General features: G+C 39.5%; 1 protein-coding gene across 1 annotated transcript in view; it reads left to right on the forward strand.

Annotated features, from left to right (window-relative positions):
- Positions 1-3,081, forward strand: part of LOC139753525 (uncharacterized) — a 138,891-nt gene extending 135,810 nt beyond the window's left edge. Inside the window, exons 4-5 of the mRNA XM_071670172.1 lie at positions 1,845-1,988; positions 2,965-3,081. Of these exons, the coding sequence (XP_071526273.1) occupies positions 1,845-1,988; positions 2,965-3,081 (261 nt within the window). The remainder of the gene's footprint in view (positions 1-1,844; positions 1,989-2,964) is intronic.
- Positions 3,082-11,926: the final 8,845 nt, after the last annotated feature.

The following is an 11,926-nucleotide window of genomic DNA, read 5'->3' on the forward strand; positions in this document are numbered from 1 at the left end:
TGTGGTAGCAACCATGAGCGTTTGTTGTGAAGTCGGTGTCCACTGCAGATATCTCTAGTTTGGGGTTTAGTTTTACTTTATGTGGGTCGTGTATGTTGTAAGAGAAGAGTTTTAATGTTCTGTCCTTGCCTGTAGTTTCCTTGTTGATTTTATGGAAGTATTTGGCTTTGGTCTGACGTAATCTTCTTTGGTCTTCGTAATGCGTTACCATTCTTGGTGTTTGTACTTTGTTGCTGTCAATTCAGAACATTGTTATGACGTTCTCTCATATGACCCATTATTGATCCTTCTTGAAATGGACTGCATGGCGTAAGGCAAGAGATTTTCTCGTTATACTCATATCATTCCTAGTTTTTGAAGTTCACAACCTTCAGCGTGAAAGGAGAACAGATAAGTTATTTGTATGATTCGGAAGGTTCGTGTTCTGAATCATGTTATTTTTTTCAATTAGGTTGATGATTTTTGGTTCCTGTTGTGGAAGATGAGGCTCAACCTATCTTTTACTTGCTACTTGTGGTATTTCTTTATCATTAACTTGTAACTGTCATCTGTCTGGTCTGCCGGGATCATTCGGTTTCAGTAGGTGGCTTTGTAGGTGGCTCCTGGTTGTTGATGGTGTGTGTGTCAAAAGTTTCGTTCAGAAGATCTTTTCTACTTTATTGTTATAGGGAAAATTTGAAAGCCCATTATTTCTTAGGACTTGTTTTGATTTCTGAATCTCGAGAAGAAGAAGGTCAAAGGAATATTTTCTGCAGGGTCTGTTAATTTAGGTCCTGATGACACCATGTTTGTACCTATGCAAGCATTTCGCACCCTACATACACATCTGATGCTCTTTTTAAAGCACACCTTCCCAACTTACTCTGCTTTTGCCTTATAGATGTCTACTTCGCTCAGTATATAGTCTACCTATACTTATCACCAATATACTGCCTCGAGCCCTGCCCTGAGTACACTTCATCAACCCAATTCATGCTGTTTTATTTCTATATACATTGCCTCTGCCCTATACAAACTCACTCTTGCTCTAAATACACTGCCACTGTCCCCTCGACACTGCTCTACTTAATAAACTCTAACCTTGCCTGATATATATCATTCCTGTCCTATATACCCTAAGCCTATACCTGCTGCACTACTTCTGCCCCTACACTTCTCATTTCACACGTACAGTGTCCTTGATCTATATACTCTACCTCTACCCTTATATGATTCGCTGCCCCTTAGGCATACTGCTTCCACTTCATGTGCAGCACTTCTGTTGTCTCACTCAGCAACATTAATGCTACATTATAACTTATCTTCATCTCGTGCCGTAGGAAATGTATCAACGTTAAAGCAACATTATAACTTATATTCAACTCGTGCCTTAGGTAAAGTCTCGAATTCTCTGATGTCCTTACAACTTCGGGTCGGTATTTATTCGAAATGCAATATCTTTGCTTTACCTAGAGGCTTCTCGGCACTTCTATAAACTCAGTTCTGGACGTATACACTAAGGGCTAATCATAATGTGCGTCAATCTATTTTATTTGTATTCTGTATGATTTGTCTTTTATTATGAACACCCCAATCGTAAACTGTCTTTACATTATCATCCTAAGATGTTTCATCTACGACTGAAACAAATCATACATTTGCTTTTCATGGTAAAGAGTATTGCATGTGCTCACTGTACATTTATAATGGAAAGCCTCTCTATGTTTACACCTCCAAGACTGATGTTCAATAGACTTTGCCAGCAACATCTGTGAGGTTATGCGGTACTTCGTAAACCTTCCATGAATAAACTTTAAAGGCAGAACAATTAGTTTTACTTGAATGAAGCTGTGGATGTTTTGCAGAAGAAGATACAGAGCCTGTCAGTGTTCTGGAATACTGAGGAAGAAGACGACGAGGAGGTGGCTCAGCTGCTGCGTTCGCTGCCTGAGTGGGACTGGAAGAAGTCCGTCTTCTTCAGCTGTGGCCCTAAGGCAATCTCCAATAAGGTAACGGGTCAGCTGTTCACCTTTGCTAATTCTTGGAAGGCAGGTTTTAAGAAAAGCTAAGTGAAATTGTCCCTTGATATGGAAAAGTGAAGACCTATAATGAACTTAGTAATTCATAATGATAACGATAATCCCTGATGAGAGCATGTGTAATGGACATTATCTTGTAGTTGTAGCTTCGTCTTCAAAATTTCCAACTACCTTAACGTTTTATAACAGATAATGCTAACATGTGCATCTTTTCTATTTTCTTTTTTCAGTGTTCATATATTCTCTCGGTTCCACAATAGCTAAAAGTAGGTGCCTGGAGTTATCTAAACCTACCACAGGTTTAAATAAAACTCGTTTTGCTCTTGTCTGGTACAGATATGTGGATGTTTTCGCAAAATATTTCATATTGTCTCTCAGGAACAGAAGAAAAACAAGAGAAAGAAAACTTAATCGTTCACTGTCAGGTATGATGGTTCCAATAGGATTCATACTGTGATATCACCACCATCATCCATCTTGTTTCTTGACTGCGTCATCCCTACGCAGGACATCACAACACTCTGTCTGTGGTGTCATGACACAACAAGAAGCATCCATTACACTCCTACCAAGCAACATTGTAATTACACTTAAATACCTGATAGTAAACCTTAATCTTAACTTATTCGAATAATTCTTAATCTCATAATCATTACGAGCAGATATAAAACATATTATATGTACAAAACATGAAATATCGGAAAGGGGTCCAGTGTATTGAGAAATTATTTACGTTGTCATAAAATCATTGTTTACTGACATTAGTATAATGTCTGGTGACGCGGAAATAACTTCACCATTTGAAAGATATTATTTAGCATGAATAAGAAATTTTGCATCGTGTTTTGGTAGAACCCTTTGGTTGAAACATTAGGTTACCTCATTAAGATTAGCATGAGCATGGAGTAACATAGCACTGCTAACTGATATTTCGTTTCTTTTCAAGCTGGAGCAGATGGCGAATGACAAATACCTTGGTGATGGACAAGTTGTAGCACGACGGTGTGATGACAGTTATCTTCATTTATATGATAAAGAAACACCTATTGCAATCAATCGGTAAGATATCTATTCATTTATTTATTTATTTCATTTTGCTTTGTCGCTGTCTCCCGCGTTAGCGAGGTAGCGCAAGGAAACACACGAAAGAATTGCCCAACCCACCCACACACACATGTATATACATACACGTCCAACCACGCAAATATACATATCTATACATCTCAATGTACATACATATACACACACAGACATATACATATATACGCAAGTACACAATTCATATTATCAACCATTATTCATTTTCATCGCCACCACGCTACACATGGAATGACATCCCCCTTCCCCCTCATGTGTGCGAGGTAGCGCTAGGAAAAGACAACAAAAGCCCCATTCGTTCACACTCAGTCTCCAGCTGACATGTAATAATGCACCGAAACCGTAGCTCCCCTTCCACATCCAGGCTCCACAGAACTTTCCATGGTTTACCCCAGACGCTTCACATGCCCTGTTTCAATCCATTGACAGCACGTCGACCACGGTATACCACATCATTCCAATTCACTCTATTCCTTGCAAACCTTTCACCCTCCTGCATGTTTAGGCACCGATTACTCAAAATCCTTTTCACTCCATCTTTCCACCTCCAATTTGGTCTCCCACTTCTCCTAGTTCCCTCCACCTCAGACACATATACCCTCTTGGTAAATCTTTCCTCACTCATTCTCTCCATGTGACCAAACCATTTCAAAACACCCTCTTCTGCTCTCTCAACCACACTCTTTTTATTTCCACACATCTCTCTTACCCTTATATTACTTACTCGATCAAACCACCTCACACCACATATTGTCCTCAAACATCGCATTTCCAGCACATCCACCCTCCTGCGCACAACTCTATCCATAGCCCACGCCTCGCACCAATACATCATTGTTGGAACCACTATTCCTTCAAACATACCCATTTTTGCTTTCCGAGATTGTGTTCTCGACTTCCAAACATTCTTCAAGGCTCCCAGAATATTCGTGTCCTCCCCCACCCTATGATTCACTTCCGCTTCCATGGTTCCATCGGCTGACAGATCCAAAACCAGATATCTAAAACACTTTACTTCCTCCAGTTTTTCTCCATTCAAACTTACCTCCCAATTGACTTGACTCTCAACCCTACTGTACCTAGTAACCTTGCTTCTATTCACATTTACTCTTAACTTTCTTCTTTCACACACTGTACCAAACTCAGTCACCAGCGCTGTATCATCAGCGAACATCAACTGACTCACTTCCCAAGCACTTTTATCCCCAACAGACTACATACTTGCCACTCTTTCCAAAACTCTTGCATTCACCTCCCTAACAACTCCATCCATAAGCAAATTAAACAACCATGGAGACATCACACACCCCTGCCGCAAACCTTCATTCACTGAGAACCAATCACTTTCCTCTCTTCCTACACGTACACATGCCTTACATCCTCGATAAAAACTTTTCACTGCTTCTAACAACATTCCCTCCCACACCATATACTCTTAATACCTTCCACAGAGCATCTCTATCGACTCTATCATATGCCTTCTCCAGATCCATAAATGCTACATACAAATGCATTTGCTTTTCTAAGTATTTCTCACATACATTCCTGAAAGCAAGCACCTGATCCACACATCCTTTACCACTTCTGAAACGACACTGCATGTTCTGTACATGCCTTCACCCTCTCAATCAATACCCTCCCATTTAATTTACCAGGAATACTCAACAAACTTATACCTCTGTAATTTGAGCACTCACTCTTATCCCCTTTGCCTTTGCACAATGGCACTGTGCAAGAATTCTGCCAATCATCAGGCACCTCACCATGAATCATACATACATTAAATAACCTTACCAACCAGTCAACAATAGAGTCATCCCCTTTTTTAGTAAATTCCACTGCAATACCATCCAAACCTGCTGCCTTGCCGGCTTTCATCTTTCGCAAAGCTTTTACTACATCTTCTCTTTTTACCAAATCATTTTCCCTAACCCTCTCACTTTGCACACTGCCTAGACCATAACACCCTATATCTGCCACTCTATCATCAAACACATTCAACAAACCTTCAAAATACTCGCTCCATCTCCTTCTCACATCACCACTACTTGTTATCACCTCCCTATTACCCCCCTTCACTGAAGTTCCCATTTGCTCCCTTGTCTTACGCACTCTATCTGCCTCCTTCTAAAACATCTTTTTATTCTCCCTAAAATTTAATGATGCTCTCTTACCACAACTCTCATTTGCCCTTTTTTTTCACCTCTTGCACCATTCTCCTGACCTCCTGCCTCTTTCTTTTATACACCTCCCACTCATTTGCATTTTTTCCCTGCAAAAATCGTTCAAATGCCTCTCTCTTCTCTTTCAGTAATAATCTTACTTCTTCATCCCACCACTCACTACCCTTTCTCATCAACCCACCTCCCACGCTTCTCATGCCACAAGCATCTTTTGCGCAAGCCATCACTGCTTCCCTAAATACATCCCATTCCTCCCCCACTCCCCTTACCTCCTTTGTTCTCACCTTTTCCCATTCTGAACTCAGTCTCTCCTGGCACTTCCTCACACAAGTCTCCTTCCCAAGCTCACTAACTCTCACCACTCTCTTCACCCCAACATTCTCTCTTCTTTTCTGAAAACCCCTACAAATCTTCACCTTCGCCTCCACAAGATAATGATCAAACATCCCTCCAGTTGCACCTCTCAGCACATTAACTCCAAAAGTTTCTTTCGCGCCCCTATCAATTAACACGTAATCCGCTTTTTAAACCAGGTATTCCCAATTACCAGTCCTTTTTCAGCACATAAATCTACAAGCTCTTCACCATTTCCATCTACAACACTGAACACCCCATGTATACCAATTATTCCCTCAACTGCCACATTACTCACCTTTGCATTCAAATCACCCATCACTATAACCCGGTTTTGTGCATCAAAACCAATAACACACTCATTCAGCTGCTCCCAAAACACTTGCCTCTCATGATCTTTCTTCTCATGCCCACGTGCATATGCGCCAATAATCACCCATCTCTCTCCATCAACTTTCAGTTTTACCCTTATCAATCTAGAATTTACTTTCTTACATTCTATCACATGCTCCCACATCTTCTGTTTCAGGAGTAGTGCTACTCCTTCCCTTCCTCTTGTCCTCTCACTAACCCCTGACTTTACTCCCAAGACATTCCCAAACCACTCTTCCCCTTTACCCTTGAGCTTCGTTTCACTCAGAGCCAAAACATCCAGGTTCCTTTCCTCAAACATACTATCTATCTCTCCTTTTTTTTGATCTTGGTTACATCCACACACATTTAGACACCCCAACCTGAGCGTTCGAGGAGGATGAGCACTCCCCGCGTGACTCCTTCTGTTTCCCCTTTAAGACAGTTAAAATAAAAGGAGGGGAGGGTTTCTGGCCCCCGTTCCCGTCCCCTTTAGTCGCCTTCTACGACACGTGAGGAATGCGTGGGAAGTATTCTTTTTCCCCTATCCTCAGGGAACGGTAAGATATACCATGGTATAAATATACACACATACACATATACACGAACAAATATATATATATATATATATATATATATATATATATATATATATATATATATATATATATATATATATATATATATATATATATATATATATATATATATATATATATATATATATATATATATATATATATATAAATATATATATATATATATATATATATATATATATATATATATATATATATATATATATATATATATATATATATATATACAAATCTATATGACTCCACGGGGAAAAGGAAACACGAGAAGTTCCCAAGTGCACTTTCTTGTAATAATCACATCATCAGGGGAGACACAAGAGGGGAATATCACAGTCAGTTAATATACAACGAAGAGTCGTAGCATGGACGCGATTTGGTAAACATGCGAGTGTCCAAGACAGAAAACGAGCGTATCATAAATTATTATGTGGACGAGTAGGTGAATTGCTTACAAATTTTTTCAGCTATAAAATTATCCAATTTATACAGACCATCACTAATATCAAGATCATAATCTTTGTCTCTTTAATAATAGAAGGTTCAATGATGTTTCTCGTGGTACTGTAGATGATAACTGAGGTGGCATTACTACAGTCATTGCAATGATCATAGTTTTTAACGTGATTAACAAGGCATTTGATGCTTTTCCCGTTCTTATACTATATCTATATTGCTTAAGTCTAACAGAATGATCCTTACCAGTCTACCCAACATAAAACTTATCACAGTTTCTACATGGCATTTTATAGATGCACTCAGGAAAATTTTCTGGTGAGTTCCTGATTAATATAATCTTTATTGTATTATTGTTGCTAAAGGCAATATTTACATTGAAGGATTTAAGCAACATAGAAAGTAAAGTAGAATTATCATTAAAAGGGAGAACTAAAAGATTCTTGGTGTCAATTGGAGGTTTGGGCTCAACTCTATAAAATGATTTCTTTGCTAACTTAAGGGATGTATCAATGAAAGATCTAGGGTACTTTAACTTGGATCCAATAGAATATATCTTTTCAAACTGATCATCAATATACTCTGGACTTCAAATACGTAATGCCCTAAGGAACATAGAGTGAAATTGTGATAATTTAACTCTGTCATGTTGAGATGCGTAATAATTGATGTATGAGTATACATTGGTAGGTTCTCTATATATGCTTAACTTAAACTTGTTTCCTTGCCTATGGATCATGCAATCTAAAAATGGTAACATACCATGATTTTCATTTTCTACAGTAAATTTGATGGAAGGCACTAAATTGTTAAGTTAGGGGAGATGTGCTTGTAGATTTTCATTTGTTGGCCAAACAAAAGGACATCATCTACATACCTAAACCAAACTACATTAGAAGGTAAGATATCGTTTAGCAACTTTGTTTCAAAAAATACCATATGAAGATTACTTAGTATTGGTGAAAGAGGGTCACCCATTGCCCTACCAAATTCCTGAGCATAATAATCTCCATTCAATTGAAATACAGTCTTTTATACATGATTTTATCAGTTCAATGAAAACAGACTTTGAAACAGGTAAATGAATATCATCCAAGACATCAAATGAATATTCTAAAAGGTCATCACCAGGAACTTTTGAAAAAAGTGAGGAAACATCAATGCTAACAAGTTTGAAATCAAGATTAACATTGATATTGTTAAGCTTGTTAACTAAATCTACATTGTTAACAAGCTTAACAATATGAATGATATTCATTTACCTGTTTCAAAGTCTGTTAGGTGAGGTAGCGCTAGGAAAAGACAATAAAGGCCAAATTCATTCACATTCAATCCCTAGCGGTCATTTATACTGCACCGAAAGCATAGCTCCCTTTCCACATCCAGGCTCCACAAACTTTCCTTGGTTTACCCGAGACGCATCACATGCCTTGGTTCAATCCAATGACAGAAGGTCGACCCCGGGATACCATATCGTTCCAATTCATTCTATTCCTTGCACACCTTTCATCCCCCTGCATGTTCAAGCCTCAATCGCTCAGAATCTTTTCACTCCATCTTTCCATATCCAATTTAGTCTCCCACTTCTCCTTCTTCCCTCCACCTCTGACACATACATCCTCTTTGTCAATCTTTTCACAATCATTCTATCCATGTCACCAAACCACCTTAATCCACCCTCTTCCGCTCTCTCAGACACATTCGTTTATTACCACACATCTTTCTTACCCTTCCATTACTTACTCGATCAAACCACCTCACACCACATATTGCCCTCAAACATCTCATTCCTAACACATCCACTCTCCTTCGCAAAACCTTATCTATAGCCCACGCCAAGAAGCCATATAACATTGTTGTAGCCACTATTCCTTCAAACATACACATTTTAGCTTTCCAAGATTATGTTCTCACCTTCCACGCATTCTTCAACGGTCCCAGAACCTTAGCTCCCTCCCCCACCCTGAGACTCACTTCCGCTTCCATGGTTCCATCAGCTGGCAAATCCACACCACAATATCTTAAAAACTTCACCTCCTCCAGTTTTTCTCCATTCAAACTTACTTCCAGTTGACTTGTTCCTCAGCTCTACTGTACCTAATAACCCTGCTCTTATTCACATTTACCATCAGCTATCTTCTTTCACACACTTTACCAAACTCAGTCACCAGCTTCTGCAGTTTCTCACCCAAACCAGCCACCAGCGTTGTATCATCAGCGAACAACAACTGACACTTCCCAAGCCCTCTCATCCACAGCAGACTACATACTTGCACCACTTTCCAAAACACTGGCATTCACCTCCCTAACAACCCCATCCATGAACAAATTAAACAGCCATGGAGACATCACGCACCCCTGCCACAAACCGACATTCACTGAGAACTAATCACTTTCCTCTCTTCCTACTTATACACTTGCCTTACATCCACGATAAAAACTTTCAATGCTTCCAGCAACTTACCACCTACACAATATACTCGTAATACCTTCAACAGAGCATCTCTATCAACTCTATAATATGCCTTCTCCAGATCCATAAATGCTACGTACAAATCCATTCCTTTTTCAAAGTATTTCTCACATACATTCTTGAAACTAGAAACCTGATCAACAAATCCTTTACCACTTCTGAAACCACACTTCTCTTCCCCATTGTGGTGTTCTGTAAATGCCTTCACTCTCTCAATCAATACCCTCCCATACAATTTCCCAGGAACACGCAACAAACTTATACCTCTGTAATTTGAACACACCTTTACTCCCTTTGTCTTTGTATAATGGCTCTAAGCATGTATTCCGCCAATCCTTAGGCAGTTCATCATGAGCCATACATACAATGAATATCCTCACCAACCATTCAAACACGTTCACCCGCTTTTTGATAAATTCCACTGAAATACCATCTAAACCCGCCGCCTTGCCAACTTTCATCTTCCGCAAAGCTTTCACTACCTCTTCTCTCTTTATCAAACCATTCTCCCTAACCCTCTCACTTCGTACACAACCTCGACCAAAACACCCTATATCTGCCACTCTATCATCTCACACATTCAACAAATCTTGAAAATACACATTCCATCTCCTCACATCACCACTACTTGTTATTACCTCCCCATTAGCCCCCTTCACTGATGTTATCGTTTCTTCCCTTGTCTTACGCACTTTCTTTGCCTCCTTCCAAAACATCTAATTCTCCCTAAAATTTAATGATATTCTATCACCCCAATTATTATGAGCCCACGGGAAAAATGAAACACGATAATTTCCCAAGTGCACTTTCGTGTAATAATCACATTATCAGGTGAGACAAGAAAGAGACATAGGTCATCTGATATACAACGAAGAGACGTGGGTAGGACGACATTTGGTAAACAGGTGACAATCTCGTCTTTACCAAATGGCGTCCTACCTACGTCTCTTCGTTGTATATCAGCTGACTTATTTTTCTTTCTACCATCTCCCCTGATGATGTATTTACAACACGAAAGTGCAATTGGGAACATACCGTATTTAACTTTCAAAGTGGAATAATAGGAATATACTTGATCACGCGGCGAATTGTGACCCTTTTCAATATATATATACATATCTGTATATATATATATATATATATATATATATATATATATATATATATATATATATATATATATATATATATATATATATATATATATATTATTCTTTTTTTTATTTTGCTTTGTCGCTGTCTCCCGCGTTAGCGAGGTAGCGCAAGGAAACAGACGAAGAATGGCCCAACCCGCCCACATACACATGTATATACATTCACGTCCACACACGCAAATATACATACCTATACATCTCAATGTACACATATATATATATACACACACAGACATATACATATATACACAAGTACATAATTCATACTGTCTGCCTTTATTTGTTCCCATCGCCACCTAACCACACATGGAATAACAACCCCCTCCCCCCTCATGTGTGCGAGGTAGCGCTAGGAAAAGACACCAAAGTCCCCATTCGATCACACTCAGTCTCTAGCTGTAATGCAATAATGCACCGAAACCACAGCTCCCTTTCCACATCCAGGCCCCACAGAACTTTCCATGGTTTACCACAGACGCTTCACATGCCCTGGTTCAATCCATCGACAGCACGTCGACCCCGGTATACCACATCGTTCCAATTCACTCTATTCCTTGCACGCCTTTAACCCTCTTGCATGTTCAGGCCCCGATCACTCAAAATCTTTTTCACTCCATCTTTCCACCTAAAATTTGGTCTCCCACTTCTCCCCGTTCCCTCCACCTCTGACACATATATCCTCTTTGTCAATCTTTCCTTACTCATTCTCTCCATATGACCAAACCATTTCAAAACACCCTCTTCTGCTCTCTCAACCACACTCCTTTTTATTTCCACACATCTCTCTTACCCTTACATCACTTAATCGATCAAACCACCTCACACCACATATTGTCCTCAAACATCTCATTTCCAGCACATCCACCCTCCTTGCGCACAACTCTATCCATAGCCCACGCCTCGCAACCATACAACATTGTTGGAACCACTATTCCTTCAAACATAGCCATTTTTGCTTTCCGATATAATGTTCTCGACTTCCAAACATTCTTCAAGGCTCCCAGAATTTTTCCCCCTCCCCCACCCTATGATTCACTTCCGCTTCCATGGTTCCATCCGCTGCCAGATCCACTCCCAGATATCTAAAACACTTTACTTCCTCCAGTTTTTCTCCATTCAAACTTACCTCCCAATTGACTTGACCCTCAACCCTACTGTACCTAATAACCTTGCTCTTATTCACATTTACTCTTACTTTCTTCTTTCACACACTTTACTAAACTCAGTCACCAGCCTCTGCAGT

The sequence above is a fragment of the Panulirus ornatus genome, chromosome 14 (genome assembly GCF_036320965.1).
Source record: "Panulirus ornatus isolate Po-2019 chromosome 14, ASM3632096v1, whole genome shotgun sequence".
NCBI lineage: Eukaryota > Metazoa > Arthropoda > Malacostraca > Decapoda > Palinuridae > Panulirus > Panulirus ornatus.